This window comes from Apiospora kogelbergensis (assembly GCF_038363985.1).
Source record: "Apiospora kogelbergensis strain CBS 113332 chromosome Unknown utg000002l_segment0_segment0, whole genome shotgun sequence".
Taxonomy (NCBI): domain Eukaryota; kingdom Fungi; phylum Ascomycota; class Sordariomycetes; order Amphisphaeriales; family Apiosporaceae; genus Apiospora; species Apiospora kogelbergensis.
Window position 1 is genome coordinate 2,812,894 of NW_027117419.1, and position 21,201 is coordinate 2,834,094.

The 21,201-nt window shown below is 52.4% G+C and overlaps 4 protein-coding genes across 4 annotated transcripts; 3 read left to right on the forward strand and 1 right to left on the reverse strand.

Moving 5' to 3' along the window:
- Window positions 1-11,636: 11,636 nt before the first annotated feature.
- PG998_003792 (uncharacterized protein) lies at window positions 11,637-12,653 on the forward strand (the record flags this gene model as incomplete). Its single annotated transcript, XM_066870610.1, has 1 exon — window positions 11,637-12,653. The coding sequence occupies one exon, from the start codon at window positions 11,637-11,639 to the stop codon at window positions 12,651-12,653; it is 1,017 nt and encodes a 338-aa protein (XP_066734360.1).
- A 2,273-nt stretch (window positions 12,654-14,926) lies between these two features.
- Window positions 14,927-15,885, forward strand: PG998_003793 (uncharacterized protein; the record flags this gene model as incomplete). The annotated part of the gene is made up of 2 exons (XM_066870611.1): window positions 14,927-15,013; window positions 15,106-15,885. The coding sequence occupies 2 exons, from the start codon at window positions 14,927-14,929 to the stop codon at window positions 15,883-15,885; spliced, it is 867 nt and encodes a 288-aa protein (XP_066734361.1).
- A 188-nt stretch (window positions 15,886-16,073) lies between these two features.
- Window positions 16,074-17,011, reverse strand: PG998_003794 (chorismate mutase; the record flags this gene model as incomplete). The annotated part of the gene is made up of 2 exons (XM_066870612.1): window positions 16,074-16,842; window positions 16,941-17,011. 2 exons carry the CDS (start codon window positions 17,009-17,011, stop codon window positions 16,074-16,076), a joined length of 840 nt encoding a protein of 279 aa, XP_066734362.1.
- A 947-nt stretch (window positions 17,012-17,958) lies between these two features.
- On the forward strand, window positions 17,959-20,062 carry PG998_003795 (mitochondrial division protein 1; the record flags this gene model as incomplete). Its single annotated transcript, XM_066870613.1, has 4 exons — window positions 17,959-17,982; window positions 18,026-18,653; window positions 18,709-19,718; window positions 19,787-20,062. The coding sequence occupies 4 exons, from the start codon at window positions 17,959-17,961 to the stop codon at window positions 20,060-20,062; spliced, it is 1,938 nt and encodes a 645-aa protein (XP_066734363.1).
- Between the last annotated feature and the right edge of the window lie 1,139 nt (window positions 20,063-21,201).

Here is a 21,201-nt window from a genome sequence, read left to right on the forward strand (position 1 = left end):
CGTAACTCTACCAATCACCAGCGAAGGGCAGTCAGTCGGCAGGCATACGCGGTTGATCGGAGTTCTTGTCATCCAGCCTGCTTAGTGGTGCATACCATCTACCCTTCTGGTTTCTACCGTCGACGGTCCCTGCCCAAAGCCTTGAGAGAACATGGGTCAGCCTGTCGTAGATCATACCTCTGCCGAAATAGTCAATGTACGGGCGGGTGCGCATTTGCTTTTCTGGCTACATGCTTCATGAAAGTGGCAGCACTTTATCAACAGCCCAAGTCCGGTAATGGAAGTATAATCGTCAGCTCAGGACAAATGCTATCATACCAGGAAAATAGAGAATTTTGATACTTTCCAACTTGGTCCCCTATCTCAAATACTATAAGCGGCTGTTGGCGGTCTTGGTTTTGGCTTCCACGGTCAAGGGACCGTCAATCGAGTTGTAATATCCAAGATGAACTGGCAGCAAACCCCAAGAAGTGAAACCGTCAGATCGTGTTATCGCAAGCCATACCGTATGTAGATAGGTCTGTATGTTTGCGCGCGCGTGAGTGTCTCGACCACAAACCAATACGATGCTCTCTGCCGTGCGTGTTGCTATTCTTGTTCTGTTAGGGACGTAATGGCTGAGACTCAATATATCGCACGATGCACATTGGTTCGATCGATCAGGGGTCCTCCTTCTGGGGCGAGCCCACCTGTCTCTGCTTTGCAGCACACAGTAGGGTAGCGATCTAATCTATTCGAACGAGTTTTCGCCCAACCCCCATTGCTGGAAGAAACCCCGCCACATCTGCTGTGGGCTTGGCGAGTAGCTCGGTGTATGTGGCCTCTGTTCTGACAAGGCGTCGGTCTGTGGTTAATGATGAGGCTCTGAGCTGCGGAATATATTTCTCTGTACTTTCGCACACACGGAATGCATATGTATGCGTATGCACATAAATGTTGGTTCGATGCCGTGCATCGGAAAAAGGCAGGCGGAAGCTTTCTGCTTCGTGCATCTGAGTGAGTTTGAAATGGTTTACTAGACTGGCTACCTGCCTGCATTTGGCTTGCTTCTACAGCTTCATGCAGATTCGATCCGGGCAATGCCGGGCTCGTGGTTTCCGTAGCCGGGTGTCGCTTTTGAAGGTCGTCCCCGAGCCCCAAGTGCAGGACCAAGACGAAAACTGCATCCATGCCAGCCAGATGAGAGCCCGGGCTCCTCGGACATGGCACCTCTGCCAGGCTCGCGATATCTCCTTCCTTTCACATGCATTTCGAGGCAGACATGTCCCTTTGCCTCCCCTGTGAAAGCAAGCATGTTAGCAATCGATCTTGGCGCAAGCTCGATCTTTGCATGTAAGCCATCCACTTATCCGCCTGAAAGAGCTTGAATCTGTAACCTTAACCAACCTCGCTTCCAGGAATGTGCCGCGTCTGGAACCTGCGCTCTCGTGTGGAGAGGCGAGAGAAACATCAGCATTTCTTTCCTCGGGCGATGCCTGCATCACGGCTGCATGCACCTATGTGGGCTCGATGAACCAAAGAACGAGGTTCTGGGGTACTCGCCTGCCGCTATATACGCGGCATCATTTCCCCGTGGTCACGATGATACTCCAAAAAGTAGCCGTTAATGACGCCTGGGCGGCTGCCAGCTGCTACAGGAAGGGGAGAATAGCGAATGAAAGCCGCGAGCCCATGGCTGGCACCATGTCCGACTGAACAATGCTGGGCAGAATCGTTCCGTCCCGCTGTCTGGAATATACAGAGGTGCGTAATGAGCAGTAAAGTTTCACATCTTACCAGGTCTCTGCCATTAATGCAAGATGCAAGGCAGCACAAGCCTGTTTTGGCCATAGACTTACTCCCACTTTTCACCCAAGCAAACGCGCCGAAAGATTGGGGTTGGACTAGGAACATGTGTTTGGGCGGTATAGCACGACAAAGTATAGGATGGATGTGGCACAGGGCCGTCGACGGTCGCATCGAACCGATCGTACGAGCGACGATGAGTCTGTATGTACGCCATCTACTCCGTACAATCTCCCGGCAGCTCTGGGAGAGGGTGAGAGAAATTGCAGGACGTCGGCCTTTTGCCCCATGTCGTCTCGAGATGTCTTGGGCTTGGGGGAAAAAGGGACGGCGCATGAGATTTGCTCCTAATCGGAAGGTAAGTGGCTGAACTTACCAGCAAGCTGGAAAGCAGCTTCCCTGTTGCCTCTGGTGCAGTAGACGCATCGCACGTGTAAGCGCCGTGTGCCGTGTTACCTGAGCCCTACTACTGCTCCCAGGTCAATGCCGCGTGGGAAATAAGCTCCATTGCCAAGCCGTCCCTCAGGGTTCTTCACTTTAGCCGGAGGAGATCCATGACGAACAACAAGCCGGGGATACACAGTCACAGAGGCAGGAAGTCCGCAAGTCCACACGCTATCCCTACATGATACTGCCATTCAGACAATAGCTGCCACCTGCATGAGTAGAGGATCTGGTACATATCACACATACGCACACGCATGAACATGGAGGTGGTGGGCAACAGAAGGATACATACCCTTGATACCCCTCTGTGCTTCGATGGGGTGCGGAGTCGACGGGTGGAGAAGGTACTTAATAGAGGAGAGCATCGTCGGATTTCTTGGGGTAACGAGAGTTCCCGTTGGGTAACCGACTGGCAGGAAATGAGGGGCTCGGCTCTGTTGTACATATTTCCAATTTTCAACCACCACCCTTACAGTGCGTACTGTATATATTCTCTGAACTGCTACGTGCTGTATGCCGAGGGCGGAAAGAGAAGGAAGATGGCTGAGGCAGGAGACACCTTTCTCCCGTGCGGGCACACCGCCAACCATAACCAGCCATGATGGTGTGACGTGTTCACCGGCGGTTTCCTCTCATGGGATAGCCGGTGCTTTTCAACCAGCAATAGTGCAGCACGTTTGTATATACCGGTGTGGACGTGCTCATTGTAGGCAAGTGTGTAGCTGTCCAGTCAATCACGATAGCTGCATGCTTATTAGCCAGCCATCCTTGTTCGCCAACATCCATCCCCAACACACACCCGCGCACATTGGGATGGCACATCCGACCAACCGACACCGCCCAAGGTTGCAACCCGACCGGTAGTAAGTGACATCGCCGTAACACGGTATCGTATCGTCCCAGCCATCATGTCAGCGGGCAGACTTTTGCGCTTTTGCGCTTCTGGCGCAGATCCCTACAGCACGCTGTGCACAGGGTTCTGTCGTAGGTCGCAGTTGCGACCCCTTTTCAGGTGTGCGCCGGTAGTAGATGCGCTAGCTTGATGTTCTTCTTTCTCCAGGGCACTTCGTCTGCTTCTCTCTCTCCCTGTCAACCTGTCGCTTTTCCGTCAGCCTGCCGTGTTGCATCAAGCCCACTTAGTCTCATCGAGGTAAGCGAGCGGTGCTTTTCTTTCGGTCTGCCTTCTTCCCTTCCCCCCTATAGCTGTAGCTCTTATGGGTATCACAACTCCCCCAACGTGGAGCAGCTTGCAGCTTGTAGCTTGTATGGTCTGTGTGCGTGAAAGTGCTTATGCCTGTTGGCCCAACAGTCCGAGAGGTGAGAAAGTGGGCGGTTGCCACCGTCGGTGTGGTAGAGAACAAGCACTATTGTTTAGAGTGAAAGAAGAGCCGCCGCGAGATGACTAGCCCCGATATTAACCTGTCTGATGCTTCTTTCGGGGTTTGGAAAGCAACCCGCACCAGCAGCCAGCTTGTCAAGCTTCTGCCAGTGGTCTTGGCCTCATCCATGACACATTGGTGACTTTGTTCTATGCGAAGGTGCCGTCGGACATACGCACATAGTTGTACCTAAGAGGCACATCAGTTCCCCAGGCTTTCAATGAAGATGCTTAGCTGTCGGGCAACAGTTGGCATGCTAGCTAACCCGCTAGGCTCCTCTCAAGCATCTGCTTGCACACCTGTGTTCGGTCCCGGCCCATGGCTATTCATAGCTCACGCGTAAGGAAGGAAGGCGCGCTTAAGAGAGAAATAACGAGGCTCCGAAAGATTCACGTTGGTCGTAGGGCGCTCACTCCGGGAGATGTTGAGCAGGAAGGCAAGATGAGGAACAAACTGACATGATAGGTAGTGTGGAGGGTAGAGAGGGTGCATGGGAGGACCGAGCGAGCCACATCGTATCTCGACTTCTCAGAGGGCGGTCCCGCGTGAAATATAGTCCTGCATGCATACCCTCGCAATCACCAAGGAGGCTACAGTTGAAATCTGGGGTAATGTATGGGGTAGTGCTATAGATGCAGGAACAAGAGCGTCCCATTTCCTTGATCAAATAGGCAAACTCTTCGTGGGTTTCTTTTCGGGCCAGCAGGAGATATATCCCTAATAGCCGGAGGACGAGTGACATGCACACCCTCCCACTGCATGGCGGCCTTGTGGTGCAGGAACCAATGGCTGGCAAGATCCCCCATAAGGTCGACGTGGCCGTGTGTAAGTGCGGTATAACAGAGGTATATTTCATCATGAGCTAGAGAGGTAGGGCATGTTCTACTTCTATAACTGATCGGGCTTACCGGGCCTTCGACTCCTAGAGTCGGCTTCTAGCTTCTTTCCATACTGCCAGTAATTGGTAGTCATGACATAGGAGTTCGTCGTCTGAGATCTCTTGCGGGGCTGCTGCTTGCTATCTGCCGGTGTGCCAGCAGAACGTGTACCCTTCACCACATCACCACTGGTTGCGATTATACATTCACCGGGTAGCATGCGTAAACTGATTAGCCGATGAGTTATTATTTCGTCAATACACAAACTGTACGGGTCTCTGCACTTGAAAATAGATCGATCGTTCATCCAGGCCTTTGAAGATGCGGTGAGTGCGTCATGGTACTCCTCGCTCTCTCATTCCCTTGCTTGTCACTGGAGAATACCATTTGGGAAACGTGAACTATCCTTTGGCCTAATCGGTTGATTTGTGAATAACTGAGTTATTTCTCCAGCACATAGTATAGATCAACTCAGCCGAAATGCCGTTATAATTCCCCTTGCATCGTCAGAAAAGTAATACCAATTTTTTTAACTCTTCCATGCCTAAAGCAGCATAACAATAATAACTTGAGGTGCATCATATGAGTCTTTATAGAAGGACAGTATTCAATATAAATTCTCATCGTTGATATCCAACCCAACCAGATTGCCTCTATTCCGTTCTCAACGTCGTGCACAGAAAGTGACACTAAATACTGGACATGAATTTCAAACTCTTCTTTGCTTCCATGGAGTATTGTGTATGCGTTGTAGATACAGCTACCTAGCAGCCTACAAGAAGTCTGACTACCCCTGGTTCTATTTCAGCTCATGGTTGATCTTGTCGACGTGGACACCATGCTGGTTGCTCGCGTTGCTGAGACCAGAGCAATCGGTACACTATTGTAGACTTGATTAGTTTTCAACATTGAACCCATGGGAAGACCGGTCAAAATAGTAGAGGTCAACATGTTTTCTCACTCACGTTTGTGCAATTATCGCAGTCTTTGCAGTCTTTGCAGTTGGAGCAATTGCTGCAATCAGTGCAGCCCTGGCAGTTGGAGCACTGCACAACGACGCCACAGCATGTCAACAGATGGGCAAGCAAAACGCTACGAGGGGAAAGTCTGGTGAAGCAACTTACGTCGTTGCAACCGCTGCATTTGGAACAGTTCGAACAGTTATCGCAATCTTGGCCACACTGTCATCAGCCGACTGGTCCTCTAGGGATTGATTCACAGTAGGACCTGGTCAGGTCAAGCCTGACCTCTGTTCAACCTCTTTCACAACCGAAACAGACATCGACCAAAACCTAATCGCTGGCGTCTTATAAGAAGATGCGAGAGGGTTACGTCGCTTAAAAGAGACACTCAGCAGTCAAAGACAGGACTTACCGGTACCTAGGAGTAGGTCAGTATGCTACCAGAGGCAGAAGGATTCGGCAAAGTGACTCACAGTCTCTGCAGTTCTTGCAGTTCGTACAATTCTTGCCTATGTAAAGACTGCTTGTCAGCAAAGGCCAGCAGCAGAATGCAACCCCAAGCACAAGTAGTCAATGGTATGACTGGATAGCGACGAGTGTTCGGCCAGCCTGCTGTCTAAACCATCTGAGAGATACACTAATAGAGGAGCAGTCCCTCACAATTGACGCCTAGAAAACGGATGAGCGAATGGCCGAAACATGGGATCGTCTCTCGGTAGGGAAAAGGGGGCCGGCTCACAGTTACGATTGCCGTTCTGATCAGCCATTGTCACAATTAGGCTTGAAAATTTTTGTCACACTGATTGCTGGATATTGAGTTCTTTACGGTGAAAGTTCCAAGTTGGCTCCTTTTGGGCATCGCGGTATGGTAGACGTTAATATAAGCTCAAGAGTATTTGGGGGCCAAGCATGATAAGCAGGTCGAAACGCGCGTCATAGGCCAATCAGATTATGAAAGAAGATCGAACTACGTGTATAACCAACCCTCACCTTCCTATTTAGTAACATCATGACGACAGCTATTAATGTGTTCCTGCTCACACGTAGGCGACTATAGTTGATGATTGGATCCTCGATGTGAGCCTGAGATCCAGTATACGTTGTTCACCCAATATTGTACGCGGCGCAACGGAGGATGACTCGTCTATTCGCCGTGCAACTCCGTGGCTAATGGGTTGGTGACGCCCAGGCTTAGATGGGCTCGCTGAAACGAACCACCCATATATCTTCGCAATGAGATACGTAGGAGCTGCGCAAGCTGTGACGAACATATCAATAATGTGCCAGAGCCTGCAGGCCAAGAGATGTATGAGAGAACGTCCCGGTGACCTTGCTGGCTTGCGCAAAGAGAGGAATGGGCTTCGACTGACCGGACATCAGTCGAAGAAGTTCACTTGCAACCAAAATCTCTTCCTGCGACATATAGAAATCCACGAAGACCATGAGTTTCGTTATACAGGTGGGTCGGTTAAACACGATGGCTGGGTCCAGACTTTTTAGAAGACAAACAAGTCAGCCGCACCGCAAGCCATGCCGATACGGGGTGTCGATAATGCTACGGCACCAGCCTGTCTGACGCTCTACCGATTCAGTAAGCACCATCTTGAGGATTATACGGTCTAGAGTAGACGACCGTTGGAGAACTAAGGTGATGCGAGCACACACTCGGCCCTATTCTACAAGAACTGATGTTCTGTATGGAGCCGAGAAGGGATTTGGTTTCTATGCGGCGTTGACGAAAGGTTAGCTATGCGATGGTACAGAAGCACTTCATAGGTACTAAAACTAGTCCCGCGGATCCTTTGGTTTGACAGAAGGGGAGACCACCCTCTCAAAGATTCCGAAGTAGTGCGACACGGGAAAGACCGAAGGAAGAAGCCTTCTGGCACGTCCCGAGCTGACTTAGTCCGCGCGCCTCTATGTATGCAGGCTCCCATACTGGACCTACCCAGCCTCCAGCTCTGAAGCTGGCGCGCTGCTTACTGCCCGAGTCTTGAGGCTAAACGCCCGATGTCTCAACTCTATTGCCGCAGTCCCTCGGAGTTCTGCTCAGAGCAAACACCACAATTCGTCCAGCTTCCAGCTTCGACGGCAGGGCGGCCCGTGAGCTGGGACCTCCTCGGGAACCAGCGATTTGTCAAGAAAAAAAACTTTACTCATGTAAGCCTGGCCAGCTAGTCTGTTGGTAAAGAACTAAAGCCGACGGGAAACGATGCAGACTAGATAGGCTCACGGCGTCTCAGGGCTGTGATTGAAACCATTTGGATATGCTGTCGTGACTCGGTTCTAGTTTGCCGGCTGGTACCGCCTAATTGAAAGAGTTATTCGGGAAGCTAAGAGCCTATGGTCGAGTGTGTGCCTCATTCCGTGCTGTTGAACACCGCGACAGTGGGATGACAAAAGTTGCGTCATTGAAGGGCAGAGGGCCCTCGTACTCCTATATGAGAGCAAATAAGTAGCCATCGACAGAGCATGTTGGCCTAGTGACGAAATGTACGGCTAGCAAACTGGCTTTACACGCCTGCAATCCACCCTCGAAAGGAAGAAGGGCCGGCCGGCTAGGCGCTGGGGCCAGAAACATATATAAAACAGCGGCAAAAGAGCGCCTCAGCAGCCAATGTTTTCCCGGTGGTAGGGCTCAGGGTTGGTGTTTACTCGTTGGGCGAAAATGCTTCTCTGTTGAACAGAAGTCGCACGCCGAGCGACTTGGTTTGCGCTTTATTAGAGGCGCGCGAAGGAATATGGGTTGCTGACCCGTTGGGCAGGTAGTGGCAGAAGCAGACCAAGCCTAGTAAGTAGCGTCAGGTCTGCCGCCTTCTGCTCGGCCAAAATGCCAGGGAACAACGTCCGAGGCGAAGAGGGTATCGAGGGTTTTGTCTAGGGTATCCCATACCTGATCACACCCTATTTTCGGTGCGACCTGCGTCATTCCGTGTAACCGTAGCCTCGGACTTGGATTTGGACTTGGACTTGGACTTGCACACACACAGCCAAGTAATGTGGAGCGTCTACGTAGTGGGTTTTCCAGCGACTCACTCGCTCTCTCGCGCGCGCTTGACGCCGGGTCACGAGAGTGGTAGGAGGACGCTTTCCGACGTCGACGTGTTTTGGGGGAGAGCCGTTGGAGTTATACGGGAAGACCGATTCCAGAGATTTCCCCGGACGATGGAGCTGAGAAGGCGGCTAAGCAGAAAGTGAACCCTGCATACGGAGTAATAACTTTAGTTGTCATGTAGGGGACTTCGTTGCGATGCCCTGACCAAGAATTTCGAGGTTCCTGGCGATCACTTTCCCAACCGGTTTACATCTACCGAGGATTGACTCGCTTGGCTCTCATGCGCTCCAGAATCCGATGGAGGGTGGCACGTGAGTCGTCGTCTAGAACCAGAAAGGCCTGTCGTACACAGATTTATTACATCTTGTCTCGTCATCGTCAATGGGCGGCGGAAAACCTGAACACAAACCTAGTGAGTTGCATGAAGAAACCACGACGGTATCCCCAACGGTTCAGGCAGCACTAAACATGTTCAGGCCATTGTATTGAGCCGGCCATCTCCCGCTTGCCCAGTGGTGCTTTAGTTTTCGCAACCGAGGGGGAGAAATGGCCACTCCACACCTCAACCGTCAATATCCCGCGATACGAGATTCAGCTCGGGATGGGACAAAACATTCTGATTCAGGTCTCGCCACTTTGCCGTTTCCCGTCGAGTAGTGAATTGCGGATGGTTAATCGGAATGATGTTGACCCTCTAGTGGAACTGGCCAGCGGAACCTAACGGGGTTGACCCTATAAATATAGGACGAGAACAGTCAAGAAACGACCGAGGCCTAACCTGGTTGTTTGTACTGTCATTGTTACATGCAAACACAAAAGAAACATACGAGTTAAGATGCATCTCCAGGCTGGCTTGGCGAAAGTGGGAAAGAAAACCCATTTCTTCAGTCGCTACTTGCAGCAATATGTGTGTACGGAGTAGGGGTTGAGAATACGATCGCTGATCTGCGGGTCAATCGCGGAGACACGGACGCAGGAGTGATCCGACGAGGGCGCACCCCTTGGCGCACCTCACCTTGGGTGATTGGACAATGCGTAGCGGTGAGAGACCCCCTTTTCCAGATTTCCTCATAAGCATGATGGACGGTTATGTTATGTACGTACATATGTACAAGTCTGCATGTGGATGTTTCGGTAGATGGCAAGAGCTGTGGTTGCCAGCATCCACCAGGCCACATGCCAAACAGGATGGCAGACTCGTGCAGCAATTATATGTAAGTGTGGGATGATATGTATGCACCAGCAAGAAGAGGTCAAGAAGCGGACATGCTTTTCCCACCACGTCGGAAGGATGGATGTTGGTTTTGACGGCCTCTTCCATGGCGCCTTACGAGCAGTGTGCTAGTGTGTCAGCTTGACAGACATCGGTTCCCGTGTCTGTGGCCGCTCGCCTTGGGTGCTGGAGCCTGGGGTTTGGCGGATGAATCCTGAGAAGCAAGCCATCAAGGAGAAGACGGTGCCGAGCTAGCCGTCCTCGCCTGGTGGGATTGTGTACATACGTAGCAAAAACACGACTGCCTACTGACGGGTGACGCGGATTGACGCAGCCATAAGAAGTCACTGTGGTTATTTGTGATTTGGCGAAGCCTTTTCATAAAGTGTCGTTGTGTGGTGTGAAAGGAAGATGATGATATGAGGCTGACTTACGACTCACTGATTGGGCCCTAGCGCGGGATGCTCCCAGAAGAAAAAAAGTTTACACAAGGGGCGGGCCACTTTAGGGGCCATAGCTTGGTGCTTGGTGCTTGGGGCTTGGGTAGCGTTCGGTGCTGGCTCAAGGACCCAGCCAATCCCGTTGTGTCCGTCTGAGCCACGCACACCCAAAACGACCACCTGAAAGAACCTTCGACCTTTTGACATCCACTTTTTGCCTTTTCTTCATGTCGTGTGTGTGTGTGTTGTGTGCGTCGTGTGCGCAATAACAGCAACAGCAACAGCAACAGCAACAACAACAACAACAACAACAACAACAATAACAGTAGCATTGTGTATTACTACTGCTGTGGGATGTGCTGCGGGCGGTCTTGTATGTATGCCTCTGCAAGTTGCAAGTATGTAGCAATGGAGCCACTGCCCAGGCTTAGGTTAATGCTCCCCAAGGACTGAAGGACCCAAGGAAAACAGGGAATAGCCGCGTCTGAGGTATATGTATGTAAACAGAAAGCCATCATAGTGACTCCTCCACTTGCCTGCACAAACCACAGAGGCTAGGTGCTGCTTGGGGACGCTTGCTTGTGCACGCTCGTTCCTGAATCCATGGTAGCTGGACGGTAAAGTCTGCTCACTGGCTGGTCTCTGTCGGTTTTCTCGTGCATCTCGCTCTTCGCAACCCCCACCGAGCGAGCCATCAGCCTTATTCCCCAAAAGAAAGCTCATTCATTGCCTGTGAATTCAATTGCGGGTATTCGGCGTATTACTATTCTCAGAGTACGAGCGAGCAGGAGCACGACATCCATCAAACCAGCCCGTCGAGATGTATTGATGTACCCGGCTCCGTACAAGCAGGCGAATGTACCTGTCTGTACCTGACATCACGTATATGTACTGCTGTATCTCCATGCCAGGGTAGGCCCCATCCTTTAGCCTGGCACCCTGACAAGCTATTGCACCTTGGGCACACTCCTGCTCGCTAATGAACCGTGCGTGGTGCGGCTATGCATCCAGACGGACCTACTGCCAGTACTACTGCTACATAATCTTTCAGTCTTGATATATTCATCTTCCCTCCCGAGATTCCCATCACTCCAACATCAACTTACCCTCTTCTTCGACCCGAAAATAGATTGCTACTGGTGCTAAGGCTTCGAGTCTGTGGTTTCGCCCTGCTTCGTCTTATCTCGGTTCAGCCTTTGTATATAAGTAGAGCTCTCTCGACCTTCATCATCACAATCGCAACTCATTACAGATCATTCCCACGCATACACACATTACTATTACTGGTGTTAGCAATCCCTCCCCAGTAGCTGCCGCCCACCTTAAATATCCCTGCTCTTGCCCTCCATCAGAGTATGAGGACAAGCCACTGCCGTATCTAAGTCCAGTATTCGGAGTGTATTGTTGGGAGCGTCTTTGAACAGCCGTCCATCCATCCATCCATCCACACCAGTCCATACTTCCCACCCGTCTCACAATGGGCCACAACAAGAGCTTCTCCGTCGTCGACGACGACTTCGAGTTCGACGAGGCGTACTTTCGGACATTCTATAAGCCTCTCTCGAACCTCCCTACCCCGCCGCTCTCGTCTCAGAACTCTTCCGCCACGCAAAGCCCACGCATCGTACCTGGTGATGCCGAGGCCCTCAACTCAGACCTGCTAGGTAATTCACCAAACCTCGCAACCGCCTTTTCGCAAACCTCGACGACTGACCAGCTTTCCCGTTCTCTAGCTCCGGCAATCCATCTGACAAGGATGCTCCCGCAGGGACTTGCCCTGGAATCTCCTTCGGTGTCAGTCGTGCACATGATGCTTACGCACGCCATGCTGCCCATGGACGCCATTGCCCTGGCCACCTGTATTCTGGACGCCCTCCCCCGACGGTACCGCAATACTTGGCGCATGTCGTACCCCCGGTCGCGCCAGACAGCCCCGGCCTCGAAGCGGCACACACTCCCTTCGGGCCCTATTCAGCCGCCAGCCCACGTCGATGCCGTGCTCCCCGAAGTTAACGTGCTGGCCGCTTTAATCATAGCCAACAAGTTCATCGAGGACTTACATGAGCCCACCTCCTTCTATGCCAGCGAGTGGGGCCGCAACATGTGGACGTGCGAGCAAATCAACGTCACGGAGCGCTGCATCATGGAGGCCCTCGAGTACCGCATCATCCCACTACTGGACGACCAATACATCAAGCAGGCGCGGCACGACATTGAGCTCGCCCGCCGCGAGCTCCTCGACGAGAACAGCGAGCTGGCCATGGAGGCCAGAGAGTACGAGCTCTATAACGCGAGACCCATGAGCTCGGGCAAGGCCATCGTCGGTCTGGGTCTCCAGCTCACGCCTGCCGACACACCAAAGAGCGAGGTGCGCACACCGGGCAGCCAGACAGCAGAAGGCCTAGACCTGGCGACATGCGAAGCCTTCGGCAGGTCGCCCCCGGTGCCTCTCGATTACTTGCGTTTCCCATCGGATGCGACTCCCCGGTCCTGAGCAGGTACAATATATACTGTTGTCTGCAGGAGGAGTAAGACGAGAGGGAAAAAAAACGATTTCTGACTACCTGATTGGGTATTCCTAATGCATAGCGACTTGGGTGCATGGCGTATTGGTTCGGTTCATGGCCCGGATCCATCCTGGGCCTTTCTTTTTTCCAACATTTGTCAATCTGGGAGGACCATCGTACCCTCTCACCGGCTTCCGTGCCTGCACAGGCTGACAACGCATTTTTCTGACTTTACAAAGTGGAGTCATCGGGTAAAAGGGGGATCTGTATATGGACGGGATGAGGGGGAAACCTGGAGTTTATTGCGAGCCAATTTCCTTGGTGCGTTTGGTGGGAAAAATCGGTGTTTGCTGCTTTTTGCCTGCTGCCCATGGGCGCTGGAAGTTCCGGACATCATCATATGTTATTGTTTATGCTGCTTGCTGCAACCACAATACCCATTAGTTAGTACTTTATGTTTACTGAATAATATTTTCTCACTCGGCTCGAGTATTGAGTCGGGTGTTCAATTCATCATTTCTCAGCTGCCAATAAATGCGACATGTCGAGCCACGCCTCCTCGGGGAAGTGGAGGCGGAGGGCCACTTACATGGAAGTATGTAAACGACGTTCGATTTTCGATTCGTGTGCAGGGGCTTCCCCAGATTTCGATGGCATACAGGCTGAATTTATCCCTGATGTCATGATATCCTACTGGCTGGCCGCGTATGCTGTCCTTTCAATAGACTTAAGCTTCCCAGGCATTCCCTCGCCCAATAGAGGAAATTTTCCGACTCCAGGGGTGGCTGAACCATGCCGCGCAAGCTCTATTTATGTAAACAAATAGTTTGTCTTCTGCATCTCCCGATCTGCTTGAGGGTGGGGGAGCTGCACCTCTGAATGGTGCGCCATTCCAAAATATGGGAAATGAGATGGACGCAACGGGATCCTTTTTCTTCTTCAAATATTCGATGCATGCCTCTATTTGCTCTATTTACATATCCACTGTATTTGTTATTGCTGACAAGCATTGTCCTCTCTGTCGGTCGGTTATGCGGCCTGGTCAGGAGTTTGACCATACATCGGCGGCTGAGGTGAGGTGATGGCGCGATTCTCGTCAGTTCCTTGCAGTGAGCGGTGTTGCAACAGTCTCCCCATCCTTCCACCGCCACTACCCTCTGCCAGGCTTGAGACTTCGGTACTTTACCTACAATTGAATGGTGTGAACATGAGCTGTACCGATATTACAAGGGAGCAAGTAGGTCGATGCTGCTTCACGCATAAAGCCTCTCTAGGCTATAAGCTTGTCTCGGATGGACACTGGTTTGTGATTTTGATTTTGTTCTATAGGGCCCAGCTTGCTAGTTCTGACACAGGCCCGCGGAAAAGAATGAACTCGGGGAATCCATATCTCCTTCTCACTCAGCAAGATGGCATGAGTGACGGCGAGCGATCTGCTCCTCAGCTCCTCAGCTAGGTGGTCTTGGGGGTTTGATGATACATAGTGTGTGCCTTATGTGTGTAGGTATGTATGGCACAGCGGACCGGGTATTCTGCACGGAGATGGAATCGGGCATGTGTAGGCGATTGATGTGTGCATACACACATAATGGGAATACTTTTACCCAGTCATACAAATTAGCTTCAGCCATCATATATAGCGACAAGCAGCATTGAGGTTTCCGGCTTGCCGCTTCGGATGCATCTATGTCGGAGGTGTTACCGCCCACAACCACCTGCTATTAACGATTGCCCCGTTGAATATTCCATTGCCGGTTATCCTATAACATATATGGGCGAAAGTCGATCTATACAAAGCGTGTCTTCACAGCGTAGTCAGAGGGCACGCAAGTGAACAACGGTAGATATGCAGCTGGCCATGGCTTACCACACATCGACTCGGTGGGACTAGCTTGTGCTTAGCTCACTTGGCTTCACAATATGCAGCCAAAGTTTGTTTCATGCGTCTAGTTTCACATCCTAAAGCCTCAATTACTCTGGCAACAGGTTAGATTCTGTCTGTATTGACAGTTGAGCTTGAGCGGCACCCAGCTCCTTCAATAACAAGACGTCGAAGCCCCACGTTAGCTTGACTGCGGGGTGGGGCATCGAAGGTTATCGGTTGGTTCTGCGCCAATCCACGATAGGCTTAGTGAGGGGCATTCCCATCTTTCAAAAGTTCTTCACTCACTTCGCAGCCGTTCTTGGAAAGTTGGGCGCGCCTCAGCACCTGACAGCAGCGAGTCTCAAAAATCATAAACAAATCTGCAAATTGATCAAAATGTCTAAGAAGAGAGCGAGAGAAGCCGATGGCAAGACTGCCGATCCAGATAAGATGGTGGACGAGGGTGAGAGCTCGGATGACGAGGCAAGTCTTTTCTTTCTTTGCAGAGCATGAGCGGCGACGGCGGCGCTGCTACGGCCCCTCCTGATACATAACTAATACTAATTAATTGGCAGGACTTTGATATTGTCAATGTCGACTTTGAGTGGTTCAACTACAATGCCGACATTGACTTCCACGGAAGCAAAGCGCTGCTGCGCCAATTGTTTGATGTCGACGCCACCCTGTTCGACATCTCCGGCCTGGCAGAGCTGATCCTCTCACAGTCCACCATTGGCTCCACGGTCAAGACGGACGGAGAGGGCGGCGACCCATATGCCATGATGACGGCGCTCAACCTGCACGAGCACCGCCAGAAGAAACCCATGACAGACCTTATCAGTTACCTCTCCGACAAGGTCAAGGCCACGTCGTCTCTCGCCTCGTCACCGCTGCCGGGCCTGCTAGCCTCGCCGGACGCGCACGTTGGCCTTGTGCTTTCGGAGCGCCTCATCAACATGCCGTCCGAGATCGCGCCGCCCATGTACAGCATGTTGGTGGACGAGATCGAGGCCGCCGTCGAGGACAAGGAGCCGTACGAGTTCAGCCACTACCTAGTCCTGTCCAAGACGTACCAGGAGGTCGAGTCGACGCTCGACGTCGAGGAGCGCAAGAAGAAGAAGGGCAAGCAGGAGCCGGCTACCTTCTACTTCCACCCGGAGGACGAGGTCCTGCACAAGCACGCCGTCGCGCACGGCACCTACGCCTTCACCAACAACGACAACGCCGCCGCCGACAGCAAGCGCGCCTTCCAGGAGATGGGTGTCATGCCGAGCGGGCACCTGATCCTCATCGAGGCCAGCAAGTTCGCTGGTGCGGTAAAGGCTGTGGGCGACTACATCAACCCGCCGTCGTGAAGAATAGATAGATAGATACCCACAAAACCCCAAGACATCGTGAAACCTATGTATATTGTTCTGTTCTGAATTTGACCTCTATTCCTAACTCTAATCAAGTGTATGCGGCCTCCTGGATACTGACTTTGACCTTTATCCCGCCATTTAGTGATTTGACTTTGTGTCCCGAGTCTCTTTCCATTCGAAAGCTAGGTTGTAGTACTTTCCGTGGATTCTAAACGTTGCATCAAGTAATCCACCTCGACAACCTTGGTTAAGGGGATGACAAAGTCTTTGTACATGGACACCACCGCATCGACGTTGATCTTGGTCAGGGGACCGCCAGCACCGTTATCTTTTTTCGAGGAAGGATCGGTGCCGTAGGCCTGGGCCTTGAGCCGGAGACGGTCGAGGACCTGCTGTTCGACGGCGACATTGGTGATAGACTCGCCGATGCCATCTGTGTCGCCTGCGCGGATGAGGCGTTCATACAAGGCCGGGTCGGACTGGAACTTGGACTCGGCCACGAACTTGCCGTAGTGGATGCGGCGCGAGATGGCCTGGAGGCAGGCGATGTCGGCTGTGGCCGTGGATCCGTAGTTCTCGGCCGCCTCGCCGCGCTCCTTGCGTTCGGCACACACGCGCGGCAGGAACTTCTCGATGTAGAAGCGCTTGATCTCGTCGTTGACGTTGACGTTGTTCTCATGCAGGATCTTGGGGTACGTGATCGGCTTCAGGAGGGGCTTCTGCAGGGCCGCGGGGAAGAAGGGGTACTCGTCGGGCGCCTCGTAGCGCCGGATCAGCGACTGCAGCTTCTCCTGCTCGAGCAGGTACCAGTCCATGAAGCTCAGCTTCTCGGCGGCGTCGTCGGGCTCCCGGCCGGTCGGGATCGCGATGGCGCCGGGGGCGTAGATGGTGCGGTTCAAGGGAAACTGGACCCGCTCAATCAGGTAGAAGATGATGGTGTCCTCCAAGCGACTGCATTATGGCGGCCAGAATGTCAGTTTCGTATAATTTCAGAGTTGCGATGAAGACGACGAGCAAAACCCAAGACGATTTTCAGATAATATACGCACATAAGCTGGAAGCGAATAACTGCCAGATCCAACGCCTTGGAGGGGTCGGAGTGATCCACCACGGTATCCATGGTGTGAGACTGTAGAACTAGCACAAATCCTAGCCACGAGCAGGCGAAGCACGGGAAATGGGTTGCAGTGACAGGATGGACAAGTTTGCGTTCCTCGTCTGATGGTGTCGTCAAGTTTTCCGTTCGCCGGGGTTGGCTTTTCTACGTCCTGGGCTCCGAGCCGGCGTCCACTGGAGCACTGACTCAAGGGCAAGCAAACATCACAATATACCGCCGGTACCTTCGACGCCCGTTTATGTTACACAAAGTTTCGGGCAGGTGCAAGTTGATTGTGAGACCAATGCCCATCATCCTCGTGAAATCATTAGCTCCTTTTTGTCTCTTCCCTCCCCCCTTCCTCCGACGGGCATGGTAGGTTAAAGGAATTAGACCAGCTGCTTAGGTATGGACTAACACGAGGCTTGCAGACATCGCCATTTGGCGAGTCCGATGTCCGGCTTTCCCAGAGCTCAGCTCCTTGCAGGGCCGTTAGCTCCCACGGGCCAATGACGGAAGGGCGGGCACGCACGTCCAGCAAGCAAAACGTCGCCTGCCCAGTGCCTGCCTACCTGCCCAGTGCCTGCCAGAAGCCAGCCGCTCTATCAGCAACGCACGCAACCAACAAGCAGCTAAAGCAATCGGCAGCCCGTGTATCTATCTTAGCGCACTAACAATGATTTTAGGCTGCACGAGCCATCTGATGCAACCCCAGTCCCAGCTATCGAGCTCTATTTCCAGACGACTATGCCTTCTTCCTGCTGCGGTGCTCCATCAATCAAATTATTATCGTGATAAGTGTTCAGAAGTATTCGATGTTTTTGGCCTCAATATTCTGCAACCCTCGAAAACCCCCACCGCCACCCTCAATTGACCGGATTTCGTCGGGAAAATCTCTCAATTCTCGCCTCCGTCTTAGCTGTCGTATGGATGATAAAGATTTCGACAATGCTTTTCGTGATGAAGCCCCCATGGGCGACAATTCAATCCTGACGGTACTTGCTCGCGTGCTGCCCACCATGCTCACACTCTGTGCAGCCAGCTAATTCCCCTCCCCAGACCCAAGGCATAGGGACCTTCACTCGCAAGATTACCAGCACGGCGAGCCACTTGGTCGGGCCCTTATCTGCTGATCCCTCCTCGGGGAGCCACTACCAAAGCGCTATGGCCGAGGTGCACAAGCAAATGAAGCGGCCCGGTATCCAACGGAGTATGTTCTCCATGGCCAAGACCACTCCGACCGACCTGGTCCGCTCCAAACTCTCTACCACCGAGATCCAGTCCCGGGCCCTTTCCTACCTGTCCGACGACTTGCTTCGACAAATCCCCGACGAGGACAACAGCTATTCGTTATTCCAAGGCTTCCAGGCAAGCTTCCCCGACCTGTCCGAGGATGGCAAGAGGCACAGGAGGAGGGTCTCCCGGGGCCGCAAGATGATTGAGGAGACGCCGTCCGCGCCTGACAGCCCGCAACACCTGCACAAGCTGAAGAAGGAGAGGGCCTCGTTCATGCACGAGCTGGAAATGCTGGGCATCCGCAAGAACATGGCCAGCAGTGAGATCCGAGAAATTGACAACAAGATTGCCAACCTTGCGGGCATGCGCAAAATCATCCTGGACCGGTTAGCAGGCTTGGAACAAGAGGAAGCCTTACTCGAGCATGACAGTAGGCTTCCCCATGTCTCTCATTTTCGTGAACGGATGGCTAACGATTATCACAGTTATGGATATGGAGGGCCGCATCGAGGACGCACAATTGTTATTCGACGAGGCCGAGTCCATCGCAGCCGAGCTGACAACAAAGGACGACGGGGATGATATGGTGACGGACGAAGATGCGGACGAGTTCATGTCCAAATCCGTCTACGAGAAGATCCCTACCAACAGCGCCCCTTCACGGCCCAAGCGAAACAAGACTATTCGACGGAAATCGATGCCTATCTTGCATGAACACTTTGAACCTGGCACAGCCATCCGCGAGATCAAGGCCCATACAGACAACATCACGGCACTCGACTTTGATGCCCCCTTTGGTACCATGGTGTCTTCGGGCATGGATGACCAGGTCAAGGTCTGGGATCTTAATGCTGGACGGTGTATAGGATTACTCGAGGGGCACACTGCGTCCGTCAGAGCACTTCAGGTCGAGGATAACATCCTCGCAACGGGTGGCAGGGATGCGACCATTCGGTTATGGGATCTCAGCAAGGCGCATTATGATCCTCAAGGCACCTACGAAGAAGACGAAGACGGCCTCGCATTCGAGAACAAGGACGATCAACCTGTAGATCCACCAGCCGGAAGCATGGCCGACTGCCCAATGTTCTCCCTGGAGTCGCACGTCGACGAAGTTACAGCTCTTCATTTCCGCGGAGATGTGCTGGTGTCAGGCTCTGCCGACAAGACACTGCGACACTGGGATCTTAACAAAGGCCGTTGCGTTCAGACTTTGGATGTTATGTGGGCGGCTGCGCAAGCATCGGCATCCCTGGGCGCCGAAGGGAGCTGGAGGTCAACGAGCAGATCGAGCTCGGCATCCGCGGACTTCGTAGGCGCCATTCAGGTCTTTGAGACTGCCCTGGCTTGTGGCACTGCCGATGGTATGGTGAGACTTTGGGATCTACGGAGTGGCCAAGTTCATCGGAGTCTCGTCGGCCACACCGGACCAGTAACTTGCCTTCAGTTTGACGACATGCACCTGGTCACGGGTAGTCTGGACCGCAGTATTCGGGTAAGTCGGGAGCCTACCCCTCCCCTGATGCCCAAGTTTCTTCGAAAATATTACTAACGTGGACACAGATATGGGATCTGCGGACCGGCTCTATCTTCGACGCTTTTGCTTATGATCACCCTGTCACCAGCATGATGTTTGACGACAGACGCATTGTCAGCGCTGCCGGCGAGGACATTGTCAAGGTATACGACAAGCTTGAGTCCCGGCAGTGGGAGTGCGGCGCAGGCATCACGCAGGCAGAAGAGAACAAGACGCCGGCCATCGTCGAGCATGTTCGCATCAAGGACGGTTACATGGTCGAGGGACGCCAGGATGGCATCGTCGGCGTGTGGACCTGCTAGCGAGTTGCTCATGTACCAACATGTAGATATTAAAAGAGCGATATCCCATGTAACTTGATACGTATCTTGTCTGGTCGGGACAGTGTAGCGCCTTCGTATACGATTTTAACGAGATAATGCAGATCACGGTCCTCATCCGTAATTACAGCGAATCTATCGATTAACTCCGACAAGTGCATATAAACCCCCCTGGCTCAGTAGTGTTTACCTAGGTAAGATGTACTAGTTGGCCAGACGGGGGTATATCACACGGCAAGCTGACTAGTTGCGCTTTGCTTCTTCTGATACCCCGCCTTACCCGCCTATTACCTCTTATCACGTTGTACATCACCTACATACACCCACGTGATGGAGGTACAAACTGTTCCCAATCCTGCAATGATAACTGGTGGCGCCAATTGGGGTATATAGTTTCGGGCACTGCAGTTCTAAGTCCGAAATTCTGCGCTGATCCCCTTCACGCTTCGTATGCTTCAGGGAGCTATATCGTCGGCATATTATCTCCTAATGCCGATGAGATCATGCATACACTCTATAGCTGGTCTGCCAAACCATCTTGGCTCCTCGACTCCTCTTGCGCTTGCGTAGTATCCGCGCGCAGGAATGAGGAGTAACTAGGAAGCGGGATATGCGGACGGGGCCAGCAGATGTACCCTTTACAGAACAATGCCACTTCTACTACCCAATCGTGAAGTCATGTCTATCAAATTACTCCTTCATCTTGCAGGACTCGGATAAACTGGAAGAGCGTGCATTCTCTGTAACCTTGCCCTCTCTTGATACCCCAGGTGTAGAAAAAACGTATAAAAAGATCTCTTCGGCTTCCCAGCCACCTTCCTGATACTCACATCGCATATGTTCTTTAGTTGTTCACGTTGTTACTCGAGTTAACTAGACAACTTTATTGCCTGCCGACTATACAATACGACTATACGATAGTCTAATTACCCCGAGGTTGAGGTGAGTACGAACCACCAGGCGCAATCTTGGTGCAAATTCACCAGTTTTCCAACGCCCTCAATGGCACCATCTCATATGTACCCATGAGCCCGAATACCAGACCTTCCCTTCTGCATAAGTGCCATAAGTCTCACGATGCACAAGATCGCCCTGAACCGCGTGGCCCTTCCCCATGAACC